General features: G+C 41.5%; 1 protein-coding gene across 1 annotated transcript in view; it reads right to left on the bottom strand.

Annotated features, from left to right (window-relative positions):
- The window catches only part of tox (thymocyte selection-associated high mobility group box), a 55,914-nt gene that overhangs the window by 20,781 nt on the left and 16,194 nt on the right, over positions 1 to 18,939 (bottom strand). The window contains exons 2-4 of the mRNA XM_079173866.1: positions 17,825 to 17,890; positions 12,575 to 12,685; positions 3,161 to 3,445 (exon numbers count right to left, since the gene is read on the bottom strand). Of these exons, the coding sequence (XP_079029992.1) occupies positions 3,161 to 3,445; positions 12,575 to 12,685; positions 17,825 to 17,890 (462 nt within the window). The remainder of the gene's footprint in view (positions 1 to 3,160; positions 3,446 to 12,574; positions 12,686 to 17,824; positions 17,891 to 18,939) is intronic.

The raw sequence follows: 18,939 nt of genomic DNA on the forward strand, positions 1-18,939 counted from the left end.
TAGACAGACAGACAGGTAGAGAGACAGGTAGGTAGACAGGTAGACAGACAGACAGGTAGACAGACAGGTAGACAGACAGACAGGTAGAAAGACAGGTAGACAGACAGGTAGACAGACAGGTAGAGAGACAGGTAGACAGACAGACAGGTAGACAGACAGACAGGTAGACAGACAGGTAGACAGACAGGTAGACAGACAGGTAGACAGACAGGTAGAGAGACAGACAGGTAGACAGACAGGTAGGTAGATAGACAGGTAGACAGACAGGTAGAGAGACAGGTAGAGAGACAGGTAGGTAGACAGGTAGACAGACAGGTAGAGAGACAGACAGGTAGACAGACAGGTAGGTAGACAGACAGGTAGACAGACAGGTAGGTAGACAGACAGGTAGAGAGACAGACAGGTAGACAGACAGGTAGGTAGACAGGTAGAGAGACAGGTAGAGAGACAGACAGGTAGAGAGACAGACAGGTAGACAGACAGGTAGAAAGACAGACAGGTAGAGAGACAGACAGGTAGACAGACAGGTAGGTAGACAGGTAGAGAGACAGGTAGAGAGACAGACAGGTAGAGAGACAGGTAGGTAGACAGACAGGTAGACAGACAGACAGGTAGACAGGTAGAGAGACAGACAGGTAGAGAGACAGGTAGAGAGACAGACAGGTAGACAGACAGGTAGGTAGACAGACAGGTAGACAGACAGGTAGGTAGACAGACAGGTAGACAGACAGACAGGTAGACAGACAGACAGGTAGACAGGTAGACAGACAGGTAGGTAGACAGACAGGTAGACAGACAGACAGGTAGACAGACAGGTAGACAGACAGGTAGAGAGACAGGTAGAGAGACAGGTAGAGAGACAGGTAGACAGACAGGTAGAGAGACAGGTAGAGAGACAGACAGACAGGTAGACAGACAGGTAGACAGACAGGTAGAGAGACAGGTAGAGAGACAGGTAGACAGACAGGTAGAGAGACAGGTAGAGAGACAGGTAGAGAGACAGGTAGACAGACAGGTAGAGAGACAGGTAGAGAGACAGGTAGACAGACAGGTAGCTCGTCCAATTGGACAAACTTATTACGGTCATGCGACAGCCACAGATACTGATACTGAGATATTGAGATATTGATTTATTGATTTATTGATTTATTGATTGCTGTCGGGACTTAAAGAGAATTTGAACAAAAATATCAAAAATGCTTTTGAAGATTACCAACCCTGCTTTTTAAGTGTAAGAAAGGGTGTTAATAGAAAAAGCAGACGCTTAGTCAAGTTTCCAAGGAGAAATACATAAACATGACAGCCATAAAGGACCAATGGTAAATCCATGAAGGAGTACTGCATCTGAAATGACAGCAGCTCTCCTGCTCTCCTGTGCCCTTGATTCATTTCTCTCCTGCGTTCATTTCCTTTCTTGAATTTGAGAGAAGCAATCTCTGTCCTCTAACTGCACTGAAACTCTATTCCTTGTCTGTTTTATGGGCAATAGTATCTTGTTGCTATTTAAATGTATTTTACTCTTCATTGTATTTGTAAATGTTTTTCAAAATGTATTTCTTTGCATTAAGTGCTGTAAATCTTGTAAATTGCCTCTGAATTTGAAAGGTGGTTTGCACATTAACTTGCTTTTCCCACTGAATCACTTTTACTGCTCCTGCTCAGCAAAACATGAACACATATTTATTTTAGAGAACATCACCACGAGGCAGCTCCTGTAAAGATTAAGAACATTTGGTGACTGGAAAGAGTTTTGAATGAATGGAAAGTAGATTTCATTAGATGAAATTAAGTTTTAAATAAATGAACATGTAAAACGTATATCTATTTCAAATGTGTGCACAGATGCACAGACTGGAGTCTGAAAACAAACTGTCTGTCTTTCATTGTTATCATCTTTTTAAAGCCAACCTTCAGTGAGCAGAGTGATGCCCTGTGCAGAGTAAGTGTGATGTGGAAACTTCAAACCTCCAGTGGGAGATATATGAAATATACTCGATGTATTGAGGCATGTTCTACCTGGGATGTATAAATGACTATATTGCGAAAACGTGGGTACAAATTGTACTGTTATGTTTTGAGACTCGCTTCAGCGTTTTGCTTCTCTCGCTCCGGCCCTCATGTTGTTTTGCGGTACATGTGTATACGAGGCATTACGGTAAGAGTACTGACTTCAAGATAAAAGCAACCTTCCTGTGACCCTGAAAAGCAACTCTACACTCATTGAATAAGTCAATCAGTCAATTATATTAACAAATACATTTACAAAAATATACGCATTAATATATATAAATGAATGAATAAATAAAGGCAATAAACATATTAGATAATACATAAAATAAAAATTGTGTGAATAATTAGTCAAGAAGTCAAGTCACAATCTGATATCATATCACAGTCCATCACCTCAGAGGGACACAGAGAGACTTCCTGATCAAGTGTTACATAAAACAGATATATTTATAATGGAGACATTATTTATAAGCCATATTGCCTCGCCCTACTCCAGTGCACACGCTGCACACCAACAGCCTTTATTCACGGGAACATGACTGATAAACAACGCTTTATGTCTCTATTGTAAAAATGTAAGAACAGAAGGAGGATCTGGTCTGCGCTGCCTTTGTCTATGTTGAAACCAGAATAAAGTTTGCCGTCTTGGTTGAAAAACTTGTTCTCAACAACGTGGTTAGTTGATGCCTCTATTCACGGTGCTAAAGCTCAGAAAAAGCAGCCTTGTTCTGAAACATAAAAAAACCAGTATGTTGTATTTTCATTACGTAATATCCGCAATTTGTGTGAAACTGCGAATTGATCGCATGTAAAGGCCGGAGGAATGGACTTTCAGAAAGGTAGGAGTCAGCAGTCAAACTTTAAAATGAACAATACTTGCATCTTGAAATGTTCTGGGTTGTTTTTTTGTGGCGCTTAACTCTCTTTACGCCTAAAACCAAGGTGTAATCAGAAAGTACTATCTGTGTGGGTGAGCAGGGCCTTTGAGCTTCAGTTGCCCTCACTTATGTAGTGGGTTAGCAGACAGAAGGTCATGTTTCCTAATGTCACATATATAAATCCACCTTCAGAATGTGACTGCATGCTGTTCCCTCATTCATTGCTAAAGCTAAATAATCATTAATACGTGCGATCATGTATGAGCACTCACCACGGACAGCGTGCTGGTCATTGGGCCGCCATCCGGACTGAAGGTGCGGCCATCTTGGTTCAACATAGCAGCCCCGTCTTGGCTGCCGGGCATACCGGGCAGATCCATGCCCTGCAGCTGGTAGGGGTGGTGTGGAGCGGAGCTGGAGGGGTTGTCCAGAGGGTGGTACGGTCCAGAGCGAGAATCGTGGGGGAGGTGGGGGGGCAGCATGTGGTCTGGCAGGGTGGGGGGAGTGATGGGAGGGATGTTGAAGTCCTCATCGCCCAAAGCGCCCACTGAGTAGGACTGAAGAGAGACAGAGAGAGACAATGCAATTAAAGGCACCTGGAAAGGTAAACTTTTTAAATGTCGTCTTCACTGATTGGACAAAGTCAGGTTTAGGAGAAACGTGGTAGAGGTGGGAGGACAGGCGATTAAATCAATAAGCATTACATACGGGACTAAAAGAGACCAAAGTGTGGTGAAACATCACTGTCAGAGATAATAGATGGAAGAGATGCCCCCCCCCACAATACTGAATCTAGTCTCCGTGTTGTGTCATGATGTCATTCTTCCTCAGCCCAGAGCTCCTGTCAACAACTAATTATCACTAATGATATTCCCAAAATCATTCAGCAGCAGAACAACACAGTGGTTTATGTGTACAAGCCTCCTTTTTGCCTGAGAGAATACACACAGTGTGTAAAAAATATATCAGCGCTAATCTGACGCGCAAAAAGAAAAGCAGCAGCAGCGCCTTATATGATAATAAATTATTCTGAGAGCGAAGACAAATGAAGAGGGAAATGGAGTGAGAGAATCACGCAGGAGAAGAAGAAGAGTGAGAGGTTGAGAGAGAGAGAGAGAGAGAAGCCCTCTCATACTAATCTGACAGAGGAGATCTTTTATGGAGACTGACAGCCTTTTCTGCTTGGCTAGCCACACCAGTCTCTCCCTCTCCTTCTCTTTGGCTCTTCATCTCTCGCCATCCCTTCTCCTCCAGCCCTCTTTTGCCCTCTCGCTCTTCTCCGCTCATCCTCAATTTCTCTTTCATCTCTCTCTCTCTCTCTTCTACTCTATCTCAAACCCAATATGCAGCGTTGAGTTATGAGTTGCGTGACTAGTGAGCTGAGTGATGAGTTAGGAGCAGAGCATGTGATGTGTGCGCTCACTATGTTAGTTTGGCCCTTTAACATAAAGTGTAGGAAACAGAAAATATGGGAAATGATCACACCTTGCACTCCATCCACTAAAAAATGCCTCCCATTATCCCCCTTTGCATTGTTGATTCCCAAGGATCCATTTCTAATCTAAATGTTTCCCTCCTTCAGTGCTTTTAAAAGCCACAACAGGAAGGAGACCGAGAGTGTCAGTACACTTGGAACGGTGGAATGCATCCGATGTGTCAGCAGTCCACATAACACATCTCACTTTAGTGCTGATCCTTCAACCAGCAGCCACATTTGCGTTCACATGCTCTTAATTTGAAGGAACAGTCCGTGGTTACACTTGTCTTTTCAATGTGACTTTTGTGATCGGATGTATTTGGTAATCAAAGGAGCTGCGGATGAGCACTGGATGAACCATCGACTGTATATAAGAAGCGGAGATAGTCGTAGCAGTTTTAGAGCTTTTAGATTTTTGCAACCAGTGACTGCAGAGGAGTGTCATAGAGTATACAGCTCTTTCAGCGGTAGCGAGCTGTCAATCACCGTGTAGCCCCGCCCTAAAGCATCCCCTGCTTTATGGTCTGTTTGACTCTAAATGGACCATCATTTACTAAATGAACATCATGCTGTATTGAAGAAGACTTGAAACTAGAGATTGAGACCATAAACTCATGTTTACAATGTTTACTGAGGTAATAAATCAAGAGAGAAGTAGAGTCATTTTCTCATAGACTTCTATACAACCAGAGGAGTCGCCCCCTGGTGGACACTAGAGAGAATGCAGCTTTAACACATTTAACACTTTTCAGAACCGGTGGTTGCCGCATGGGATGAACACATTTCATTTCCTGTTACTTCTTCACAATAAAAGTCCCCCTTTATTTTAGCTGCTTATTCTTCCTCCCTACAGTTTTAGTAGACTTGTTTTTATTAACAGCTGCTAATTCGGTTATAAACACATTTCCTGTAAATTCTTCACAATAGAAGTGTAGACTGGTCCTATAGGTAACTTTACTGTCAGCTCACACATTGTTATTTGACAGATGACAGTGTAGAAATGGGAAAGAGAGAGAGCGCAGTATGACATGCAACAAAGGTCCCAAAGCTGGAATAGAAGCAGCGATGTTGCATTTGTACTGCATGTACTGTAACCCCTCTGCTACCAAGGCTCCCACACCGCAGTCTGACATGAAGTCATGTTTGAGGTGTCACCAACATGTTTTATGATACTGCTGCCGCGCATTTTGAAGACTGCAAATGCAATTATTTCGGGCAACGCTGTGTGTGGAGCTGCAGACATATACAGTAGATGTACAGATAGATAGAACTTTATTCATCCCAAAGAGAAATTGCACTTTTGAGATTTCTTTCGGTGTGGGACGTTGGAGAGTGGCTTGAAGCAGGTACAGCATGTGATTGTCTGTCAATGTAGTTAAATCTCTGCCTGCATTCTGATATGCATCAGTTCATCTATACACTGTAGTATATTTTGAGCTGCTGTAAATACTAACTGGAGCAGAACATTAATCTGCGACTGAAAGTAGTCCCAAACTAAATCAGCAATTGTTGCTTAAAAAGAAGCAAAACAAAAACACAATGTTCAGCTGTTTCAGGAATTAACTGAGACTTTTTTTTTAATCCAAAATAAAAAAAAGCCATTTTTAACCAATGGGATTGTGGCTGAGTTTGTTAAAAAATAAGAAAAATAAAGAATAACACCAGCCTGATCTTTTAAGTCGACATATCCTACAACGAATCACGATTAAAATGAACTTAATAATATATTAAAGGGACAGTTCAGCCATTAAGTTAATTAAAGAAATGACTGGTGCAGTAGAGGCTCAGATATCACAGATAGTCCCTGATATGGATCTAAAAACATTGAATACGATACTTCCCATAATGCAACACAAAAGCATCTTTTGTATTCTCCGTGACTACTAAATTGACTGACATGTGGATTGGGTGGCGTAATTAAAGGGATGTACAACAGACATCAGGACATGTAACTTTAGTCTGCATTTCCCCTGTTGTCCTCTTCATTACATTACATTACAGTCATTTAGCCAAAGCGACTTACAATTCAGATTCTATCACATTTCTACACCGTCGGCACGCACCGCTACGGGAGCAGTTTTGGGGTTAAGTGTCTCGCTCAAGGACACATCGACATGCGACTAGCGCCCAAGTAATCTTCCAAGTAGTTCTCCTGCAACTAGAACCAGGCTTTGTATAGTGCTACACAGCCTCCCTCCACATACTGTATACAAACTGGAGGTCATTTCAACCACCACCACCACCACCACCATCATCATCACCATCATCATCATCATCATCAGGGCGACAAGAACACAGACTGTTAGGTCCTGAGGATGCTCTCGATTCAGTAGATCATCAGTAAAGTTCTAATGTTCTAAACATGTCTGAATCGTATAAGCTACTGCAGTGATTCTTAAATGGGGGTATGCGTACCCCTGGGGGTACGTGAAGGCACTCCAGGGGGTACGTGAGATTTTTTTTAAATGGATTTAAAATTAGCATCCATTCAAAAATCCTTGAAAAATAGTTATTTTATAAATATTCAATAACATATAAGTGTAAGTTCATAAACTGAATTTTATATTAAGTAGGCTATTCAATTTAATTATCCTAAACCAGGGGTCGGTAACCCGGGGCTCTTCGGCCCTTCTGTTGCGGCTCCCTGAGTCCTCTATCCACACGGCGTTTAAGCAGTGTTTTCGAGATGATCTCCGTCCAGAATATCACGTGACTATTCACGTACACTGGGCATGCAGTGGGTGCCGGTCCTACTGGTTTCAAACCTACTGGTTTCCTTCCGTGTGTTGTGTTCGCGTAACAGCAGCAGCTGTTTTCTGACTGTTGTCAGATTCGTCACACATTCACAAACATATTGCTGGAGATCTAAAAGCCACATCTCATATATATTGCGGGGATTACGATTGTATAAGTGAGCACTACATCACAGCCACGTATGAAGAAATACATTGAAGAAAATACATTTATGGAAAGATCGCATCAACCTGGATTCGAACCCTGTCGAGCAAAATGGTAATATATTCAAAAACAGCCGCGTTACGCGATCTGCCACTTGCATCTTAAGTCTCTATCTAGCGGCTTTCCCTCCACCTGGCTGATCATGATCTGCAGACCCCCCCCCCCCTCTTCAGTGTTGACAGTTTAATAAATCAGACACTGATGATCTTTTTTTCAACCAAAAATGCTTTGCGCTGGTTAAGGGGTACTTGGCTGAAAACATATTTCACAGGGGGTACATCACTGGAAAAAGGTTGAGAACCACTGAGCTACTGAATACTTCCTTGTGAAATGTAAACACTACTAAAATCTTTACGTTGAAATGTAAGTACTGCTGAAGTACTGTAATAGTTTACTATAAAAACCATCAATCTGAATTGATGTAGTCTGTATTCCTATCTGCTCAACTCCAAGTACAACTCACCTCCAGTCCAAAAACATCTGGCTGCTCCAATGAGCTTTTTCCAATTCAGATCCTAAAATTCAAGATGTGCAATCTGGGATTTTCCGTCAAGATAAGCAATCGATCAGTCGCTTATAGACCGTTTTCTACAGAATTGCGTTGCTGGGCAACCGTTTCCATGTTTACTTCCTGTTGGTGATGTCATTCACATACACTGCAACAGGAAATGAACTGGAACACGTTGGGAAGGTTTATATTTACAACTGTGAAGTGCTCTATAAGACTCAAATCTTTAGGGCCATTGTTTGCTCCCATACAATGACACCTATGTTTATGTGCTATCCAAAGACCAGCTGATCACTAAAGGCACATGTATGTAGTGCAGACCACAATATTACTGTGTCACAAATCACTGAAGGTCAGGGGTAAATGGAGCCGTATATTTATTTGCATTCTTGTTAAGTCGTATTCTACGATCACAAATGTAGTTTGAACTTTCTCCTGCTTCATGTGTTTCTGTCATGTGTATCCAACATCATGCTGACTACACCGTGTTTATCTGGTCCTCACACAACAACAAGTCCAACAGTGTGTTTCTCAGACACAGTGTCCTGTTGGAGCTCAGCGCTCTGCATAAATTACACTCTGTCTGTTGTCTGCCTCCCTCTCCCCCCTCGTCTACTCCCTCTATCATTTCTTCAAGTTCTGAATAAATTATCTCCCCCCCCCCCTCTCTCTCTCTCTCTCCCTCTCCCCCTCTCCCTCTCTCTCCCTCTCTCTCCCTCTCTCTCTCTCTCTCCCCCCCTCCCTCTCCCTCTCTCTCCCTCTCTCTCTCTCCCCCCCTCTCCCTCTCTCTCTCTCTCTCTCCTCTTCCATTCATGTCAGTACAATAGCGTGTTCCCTGAGCTCTGGGAGCTTCTACAGAGACTAATGTAGTCAGGATTAAAGTCCTTTCACACATGTTGTGTTCACATTACACACTTCTCACAACTCCATGTTCATGACTGTTTCATACAATATGAAAAAACACATAATGTCTGTTGGACATGAGTAACGTGTGACCATCAACATTAGTTTCTATAGAATGGTGATTTAATGTCTCTAGGAGGGGCATTAATAGTCGTTAAATTAGATTGGATTACAATTGTCTAAAATGTAAATGTATTTTAACTTCTGCATTTTCAGGGACTATTTATGTACAAAATGTGCATATCAATCTCTAAATATTAACTTATCAGGATAGCTGGTATATTTAAACGCTCTGCACAAATTCATATATTGTTTTAAGTCTTTAAAAAGAGAGATTTGAGAAATCTGGGCCAATTTGCTGCAAACTGCTGTATGCTCTTCTATTTGTGTGTTATATTGTGTGTAGCTGTGGATCTGATGATTTGAATATCATCTTGAAGAGTAACGTCTGTTTTACGTAAACAGCTGCAATGATTACCTAAGTCTTCCCTATCTTCACCAATATGCTCCCTCTTCTGGGAAACAGAAGATTCATTCTGTGGTGATTTTGGCGGTCCCTGTGGACAAACGTGGTAGTGTTTCCAAACACCAGAGTCCCTTTAGAAATCTCTCATTTCACTGCAGCAGGTGAATGACAGGCCGAAGGCTGCAGAGAAGCCAGATGTGAGTCCGTCCTCGGTGGACATGTGGCTGCTGGGATCCCTGCTGGTGTCTGAGCTGAAGGAGGTTCTGATGAACCCGTTTGGTCTGATGTTTGCACGGAATTGGACCCGATGACAAGTATTTAGAATAACTATATAGAAATAGCCAATATTCTCGCTGATTGTCTCAGAATTACATTGAGACGGCATCACAACCAGTTAATAAGTTCCTCATAGTAAACTTTGAATACATTCTAAATGCTGATTGCCCAACAGACAGACAGACACACTCACACAGAAGGTACAGTGTGAGTTTGATGAATGATGTTTTCATTATTTGTTCGCTCAATAACGTGAAAAGAATGTGTAAGATACATGTGTGAGTGTATGTCCGGGGCCATGTTTAAGGAACATTAACACCATTTTACTGTAATAGGCATCACAATGCACATATATGAGAGCTGAGGATGTAATGATTGAGCAGCACAGCACATATTTCATGTGGATCATAACTGATTTGTGCAGCTCATACCAGGTCAAATGTGCACTACACAAATCACAGTTAGGCTCTGTAAAAACTTCATGGCACAACCACACAATCAGACGAGTAAAATGGATCTTTTGCAAAAGCCACAACCCTTTTTGAGTCGTTCATGTAGTGGTCATGGAACTGGCTTGTAAAGCCAAAGTTATACTTTCGCGGGGGTGATGTCAATTTTGTCGTCAAAGGGTGTTAACGTAGGTTCTGTGCGGATGAACACGTACCGAAAATGTGCGGACTACAGATACTCCACTAGAGGAACTGTTCAGTCATTATCAAACTAGTTCTATAAACGTCAGCTTGTCCCACCGACAGGAGAGCAAAGTAACACCACATAAACACATACAGGGATTTAAACCGCATGCCAATAGTACATTTAGGGCATGTACAACTCCACTTTTGCTAATTAAACATAATCTGGATGCAAAGTAAGGCAAAAGAGACTTATTTCGTCTCCTTATTAATAACAGGTGTGTTGAGGGCGTTTAGAAGCCTGCAGCGGCTTTAAATATTGGTTAAGAAAGGCTAAACGCAAGCAAATATGGATTGAAGCAGAATATTGCGTGAGATAAAAACACGTTGTGGATTTTGAAAATGATAAAATCAATCTTTTTTCATTAAATTCTGACTTTTGAACTTCACAACTATTATGGATTATTGCACATCAGAATCAATCCTACGTTGCCACAACAGGGGTTAGTGTAGCTTGATCTTTATCTACAACTGTGCAGAAATTCTGTGTTTTCACTGAGGTCAACCGTAGGCTCTCCCGCTTGCTGCACACACGTGTTTAACGGAGTGGTCGAGCAGCAATCTAACAGCACCATAAGTTACATTTATAAAAACCTTTTTTTCCCCTTTTGTTAGGTTGATGATGTCATAAAATATGACGACAGACATACAAAACCCTCAATAGAATTTAGGATGTAAACAATGACATGTCTAAACTGCTGCTACAGACATGTTCCTTACCTGTGCAGCAGGTGGTGCAGGTCAGACTAGAACTGGGCCCTGTTCCTCGTACGTGGTTGAACTAAGTCGATCAAATGTCCTATTATCCAGCTTAAATTAACGCGATGATTGACATCAGGCTATCTCGGTTCCTCAAAGGCTGATCCGCTCAAACAGTCTCGTTAATTCGAGCCAGATGTCAGACAACAGGATCGTTGCGCGTGTCCGTCCTACTTCAAAAGGGGGAAGCGTCGATCACCGAAACCATGATTTTCTAACAGTACGATGGCAAATAAACTCAAAGAAAGAGCCTCTTTTTTCTCCGCTGACGAGCAGGTGATGATCATGAACACATACGAAGAATTCAAGACCATAATCATGACGAAATCTAACGCTGCGAGGGCTAGACGAGAAGCATGGCAACATATCGCAGACGGCGTTAAATGCACAAGTATTGGGAAAAAGTAGGCCTATAGGTTAATTTTAAGTGCCTCATCACCCCAACCAATCAGATGATATTTCTTTAAGTAGGCTTAATGGAACGCATCATCCAATGAGATCTTATAGCGAAAATAATGATATAAACTCTTTCAGAATAAGTAGATAAAAACAAGCCCAAAGATAATCTAACTGATACGAATTAATAGATACTTATGAGGATATATGTAGGTGTATGCACTTATGTATCATGTACTATATATATTTGTGTGTATATACATGTATGTGTAGATTACCATATAGAATAGGAGTTTGAATATGTGAGTGTGAATCTGTGTATGGGCGGATCAGTGTGTATGTATTATTCATAATAAGCAGTAAAAATAAATTGTGTGTAATTCTCTCTATTCTTATCATGAGTCCACCTTAATCATGTTCTACAACAATGATATCTATGGTGTACTAATAATACTGTCATATCATTATGAGTGCTTTCAACCATCATGTAGTTGCAACCAGCCATCAAGAGGACACGGGAGCAAGTAAACACTAAGCACACACACATTATTCAGAATGGTGATCAATACAACATGTGCCATGGTAATGTAATGAACACATCCATAAGTTTCTTAATCGCCAAATAAACGTTATGAACAGCACGGCATGCAGCGGCTTTCCCGATGTTCTCCGCGTCACCGACACTGTACAAACATGAAGCACTCGCTACACAGCGCGAGGCTGTGATACAGTCTGAGACAGTAGATGGCGTGTGGTGTTCAATGTACGGCTCGGGAAGGTCTTTAAATAAATGATTCCTTGTCGGCAGAATCGATAGCGCTCGTACAGGAAGTCATCATGATGTGATAACGGATCTTGGCGATCTCGAAGAACTCTCTCCCTATAAAACGCTAATCTGACTAATATCGCTTCCTCATCGATGGATCTCTGAGGAAGGGAGCTGACACTTTTTTCCGGGGGAGTGGCAGCTTATCTAGCGGATCTAGCTCAAGCCTGCTCTGGAGCAGGTTCAGGCTTATGGATGTGTTGCTATGGTGATTTTTCCAAACTTGCTTCGAGGAACCTTAAAAGCCTCACTTATGTAATCTCATCCTGAAAATTATCCGGCTAACTCAGTTAGCCACGTACGAGGAATAGGGCCCTGAAGTCTTTTTTTAAAATACATAAACAACACTGTTGGTGTATTTGCCCATTTAAACTCAGTGTTTATGTGTGAGTTTCAGTGTTATAAAAGTGTGTGTGTGCATTTACCCAGGGCAGACGATGTGAGTCGGCCATGTGTGTGTCCCTCCTCCAGTGCTGGGAGGGCTGGTTGGGCGGCGTCACCTTGCTGAGAGGGTGAGGGGGCTGTGGCACACGGAACTGTGGGAAGAACAACAAAGACAAACAACGGTTCAAATGGATGCAGGGGCCAGGGAAGGGTCAAAGGTCAAATGAAAAGGTCACTGAGCGGAGCACGGACAGAGCGAGAGAGATTCTACACAAGCCCTCACTCACACACACTCACACACACTCTCACACACACACACACACACACACACACACACACACACACAAACACGGGTCAAAATGATATTTTATCTTTATTGTTGGGCGATATTGCTTTTACTTAAACACCAACTAACTGAATGGAGTTGACTGAAAGAAAGAGAGAGTCGGAGAGCTATTTAAAGAAGGAACGAGATAAGAGGGAGAGGCTGTAAATAAATTGCTTGTTCATTCCCTCCACAGCTAATCCCTGATAAGAGAAGGTTACATGGAGTACTGTACAGCTGCAATGAAGGAAGAAAGACAAACAGAAACACCGTGAGCACATAACAACACTGGCACAACAGGCTAGTTAGTTCATATTTTACTTTAGTGTCGTTCAATCTTTTCTTTTTGAACGTATTAATATCCATACAGCCTCCCACTACAACCACAACCAGTGAGCAGCTCTGTTCAGCTGAGCAGGCTCCATATTGATTCAAGGAAATGCTCAATATTTGGGAAATACGCTTATTCGCTTTTGTGCCGGGAATCAGATGAATAGATCAATACTACTCTCATATCTGCCCATTACATATCAACCTGGAGCCAGTTGCTGGTTAGGGTTGTAACAGGGTTGTGTTTCAGGCATCCAGCGGAGGCTCCAGGAAGTCACTGCAGCAGGCCAACAAACGGTCCAGCTCATCACTCCCTATAAAATCCAAGATGCTTGTTTTGCATTGTTCTTTGTACGGATTAAACAAATATATTTAGTTTGTATATTAGTGACTAAATAAGACAATTGGCCTCATGCAGCAACGTCCTCTTAAATTTCTCTGAATTTTCTGTTAAGAGAAGTCAACTCCAGGTGCACCAAACGTTCTGAACCATCCAAATGGGCTCCTAAACACTACATAAGGGCAGGTGTTGAGCCGTGTGCAAATACTGATACTGAGGGATGGCAGCCAAAACAAAAAAGAGCTTCAGCGGTAAACATGTGAGTGTCAGTACTGGTGTACAAATCAAAAAGCATCTAAGAGCGGTTTGTAAGCTAAACGCACCCAATACCACCAGGCTTTTTATAGTCTCCGTAGTATCTCTTTAATAATCCAATCATTAGAATTACTGCAATACGCAATACAATAATATACATTTGATCATATGATATTCATGTCCCTCAAATGTTAAACTTGTTTACTTGCATTGGACAAACAATTTGTGGACTTTGAAAAACAAGATGTTTTTTTCTTATTATGTAAAAGTGCCCTGATAAAATGCTTCTTACCCAAGAGAAGACATCAGAATAAGAAGACACGAGTGAATCCCAGACATGAGTGGGTACTAACGGGATCCTGCATGAGGCCCAGGGTTTCATTGAGCCGCTCTCTTTGTGCTTCAGGGTGAGATCAGTAACATCACACACTGCTGCTCCATTAACAATTCAAAAGAAATGACAAGAGTGGAGGGTCACACTGGACTCAAATTGGTCACATTCATCACAACAACCTCTGACTTTATGGAAGCAACGGTACTTCTATAACACAGCCATAAATTCGTATTCCTCACACCGCTCCCGGTCTTCTTATGGCACAGCAATATGAATAAAACATCAAAACATGGATGCCTATACCGCACACTATTCTCCACACTGTACTCCATGAATAATGCATCTCTGATGGTCTTTCTTATTAATATGGGCTTTGCTGGGCGGTGAGGTAATTCTGCACTAACAAACACATCTCTAGAGGTTTCCACAGTGAAAGCAGTTACACCCACAGCCGTATAAAACACTCTGTTTGCTGCATAGCGCTGTTCCGGGACCGTTGCTTAGGAATCTAAAAACAGCTGATCTTTAATACCTTGGTCATCGCGCTGAGGTGACGTAACGCGACAGCTGTACATACACCATAAACCTTGATCGCTCACTCAATGCAATGGACGCAATGTTCTCTGGTGGAAATTTCCACCCGTGTATCCATTCTCTACACATCTTATGCTGTTTCATCTCGAGGGGCTGGAACCTAATCAGCACTAATTTGGGACATTCAGAACAGTTTCTAGAATTAAACAAAATATATATATTTTATTGTACATTTTTCATTCAGTAAAAATTCAAGCTAAGGCTGTGAAAAAAATATTTCATTATAAATAAATGTATGAATCCTACAATTTAACTATTTAATTTCGACATATATACTAATGATGTGTCTCAGCAAAAGTTCTCTGTTCTTATCAGCTTCTGTGGAAATTAAGGCATGAGGAGGATGAAGTCTGTTCAGAAGCCCAGCTCAGTGTCACACGACGGGTCTATTCTATTGGTGGCCCATGATAGGCTACAGAGGGGAAGTTAGTTCATAAACTATCTATCTACCTGAAGGGCTCTGCTGTGTGTGTGTTGGAGAGAGAGAGTGAGACAGTGAGACACTGGTAGAGAGGGAGTGTTGCTGGTTACTGTTATTGTCACTTGTTATGGTTTTATTTAGTTTGTGAACTTTGTGATTTGCCCGGGTCAGATATGTCACAAAAATAACAATGAAAGGCAGGAATGAGTCCCAAAACCTAGAGATGAGTCAGCATTTGTTGCACTTCCTGTTCCCTCGTCTTGAAGTCAGTGAAGATTATCTTGCTGAACAAACCGTATACGTACCATAAAGGTGTGTTTGCCACAGACTTTATTTTCCCTCAGCTCTTTGTCGAGGGAACCAGTTCGATGCTAACTTCCTGTTAGCTCCACAAATACGTCATCGCTGCGGCACTCTATTGCCCCCGGTCATGTCTCTGTGCATCCATACCTACCTTTTATCCTGTTTCTGCACTTTGTGATGTGAAAAATACATATTTTGTATTTCAAAATTGAAACAGTACAAATTGCATTTCTTAACATGGATTAGCATTTGTTTCAAATGTTTAATGTTTAAAAGGGGTTTTTAATTGGCTGCTGAACAATGTCTGGCCAACATTTCCAACTCAATCTGTAACTGAATAGCCCAGTTTTATGAGTTTGGGCCCTAAACAGTGGACCAGAAGAGAGTTTCTTTCTTTGAACTTTGCTGTCGTTTACATTTAAGAGACAGAATACAAGCTGTAGTGTGTCTCGCTGATTCCATGTTTGAGCTGATCAGAGATCAGATAATCATGTCAGTGTAACTTAAGCTATGTGAACATGAAGACAGACCGTAGATCAGAGGGTGAGTGGACTATTCCACAGACCGCGTACCGACATAGTTACACTATGAGAGGACTTGGAGGAGGGACGGATGCATTTACACGTTTTCAACATCTGGCTGGAATGTGTCTCGGATTTCAATCCGTCTTGAGAGCTTCTTGGATGCATTTTACTGAGCTTTGTTCACAGACTTATGAGCATCATTTCTGACTGACATATTGGCCAGTGTGCCGGACAGGATTAGGGTTCAGAACATAATACAAACAATAAATAATAATACCACATAGTTATGAATAATAAAGTTGTTTATCAAATCCAGATCTTCTTTTTGTCAAACCTTTATCAAAAAGAAACTAAAACTAAAAGTGTAAGTGAAAAGATTCAGTCAAGACAATTATTGTATAATTCTGCACTTGATTATTGGTTTTAAGGCAAGTAATGGTACATTTCATGTAAACATATTAACAGTTTTATAAACAAACTTATTCTAATTCAAACATCTCAAATTGCTCTTCCTAAGGAACGTCTGCGGCGCTCCAGCACACTGTTCAATAACCCCACAGTGCTTCAGTCCGTGTGCTGCTTTGTGAGCCTCGGGTCCAGAGCAGTAAGTGATATTGATTTGTGGAACAGGAAGGGAGGAAAAGTTGGTTTGACGCAACTGGAAATAAGTGCAGACTGAAATAGCTAAAGGTGAGCTCAAAGACACAGCGGGTCATGAAGACAGCATCAATAGACATCGTCTGTAAAATAATAGCATTATGCACTACGCTGTAACTTCATCTCAACATGGCCATAATGGCAGCGTGGTTTCTCTCCTGTCTACTAATATTCTGCCGGCGGGTTTCAAAGACATGTTCTCTTTTTTTTTTTTTATTGCCAAAATGACATCATTCATCATAGACAGAAACCGTATAATCGTTTATTAAAATTTCCAATGGTCCTTGAACAAATCATGTGAGACGAATGCTTCCATCAGGAAGAATAACCCAAAACTCTGTGAACTGCTGAACACAGAGCAGGGAGGAGAAGACAAGGGAGGCTGAACAAATGTAAATAGTTCCATATGTAGAGCACGTGGAGCCTCCATTTTGTTTCCGATATTTGTAACACCAAAAAATCTTGTTTATACAAGATCCATTTTTTTCCTAATTCATAAAAATCAGCAAAGAAATTCAACTTGCGTTTCTTCTTTTTTTATGATTCATGGTATTATACCTGTGTTGCACAAAATAAATGGAGTTCTCTCTACTTCTAGCCATCATTGGTCCGTTCTGATAGAGGTAAATTACTTTTATACTGCAGTGAAAAACGAGGCCACAGAGTCCAATGTGACAGCAAGAGAAACGCGGTTCAGAGGGACTCTTCATCAGAACTTTAGAAAGAAGTTTATTGAGATCACATTGTATCACTGTTTGTATTTCAGCGTCCTGGAATAATTAAAAGCTCAATCCTAACAGGTATTGGAAAACCCCTAACCCCCAATGGACTCACCCTGCAGGGACTAAACAGCAACACATCATTCAGAAATATCTTCCTTTAACCATATCAGCAAAGGGACAATATTAAAGTCATTTCCTTATAAAACCATGCAAGTGTGAAAAATGGATTTGACATGCGTGCTTAAAGGTGATGACAGGTTGACTTGATAATGAAATGAATATTCACTTAATTGCACACCTGACATACATTTGTTTTAGATTGCAAATGATTGTTACACTTTTATAACAAGATACACTTTCCCAAGCAATTAGTTCCCTTTAGAAAATCCCTCAGTGCAATTACAAACTTGGAGAAAAGACCGGCTTCTTAGGACACTCACTGTGTGTCTCACACACACACACACACACACACACACACACACAAACCTGATTGGTTGAGGCATAGTCAAGGCCTTGCTCTGGCATACCCAGGAACATGTTGTCCCCGTCCAGCTGGAGAGAACAAAAAAACACAAGAGCAACAATGTCAATAAACTAGAATGAAACACAGCGAGCAGAGAAGCAGCCAGCAAGGTGAGAATAAGTGGAGATGAAGGTAACAGAGTACGGCGTGCCATCTCCTTCAGACGGTGAAAACCCTGCTTGTGGCGGCTGGTAAAGCTCTCGTCCCTGTTTTCCAGTAAAGATCAGTCTTGTGCACGGATATATTGATGATATCCATAATCTATAGAAGCTCAGATGTCAGTACAAACATGTGCTTATAGCCACGCATTGGTGTGTTTTTTTCCCTTTCACACTTTTGAGTAGGACATGTTTTGATAGGGGACCATTAATAAATGAGACCCCCCCAAAAAACAAAAAAAACAGGATAATGACATCACTGACATCAGAGAGAGAAGCTCGCAGCCTCACCTCGTCCACATGGGATGACAGGTAACCAAATAACTCTCGACTCTTCACAGTGGCCGATCAATACACTATCTAAAGTACAAATACAGTAAACTACCAATTTATATGTCTACAAAATGTAATGCATGCTGAAAATGTAAGCAGGTTTTGAGTGTGCAGTGGGAAAGTGCCCTATCAAGAGTACTAAAATGAGATCTATCATTTAGCTGTCTCATATACTATCAGCATAAACTGTATATTTGACACAGCATACAATGAATCCTATTAGCATGCTGTATGGGCTGCTATTTCCTCATTTCCCATCTCTTATCTGCCCTACTCTTCCTCCCGTGGGCTCCCTCTCCTCCTTCACCCACTAGCTTGTATTTGTCCTACACTACAGACAGCAGTGCATGTCAGAGGAACCCACTAGACAGCTACTGATATCACCACCCCATATTCACGTCAGGTGACTAAAAGCAGTCAGTGTTGTGTCCTTCTGATATGATAAAGCTTACTTTTTGTCCACTGTTACATTACTGTGTACTGCAGTGCTCGGCAGTAAGGGTTGCTTGTTTCTTGGCCTTTGGTTGCCATCATCATCATCATCAATAAAGTTTTTATTCTTTTACGATAGATTTTCATTATTAAGC

The sequence above is a fragment of the Pholis gunnellus genome (assembly GCF_910591455.1).
Source record: "Pholis gunnellus genome assembly, chromosome: 14".
Lineage (NCBI taxonomy): Eukaryota > Metazoa > Chordata > Actinopteri > Perciformes > Pholidae > Pholis > Pholis gunnellus.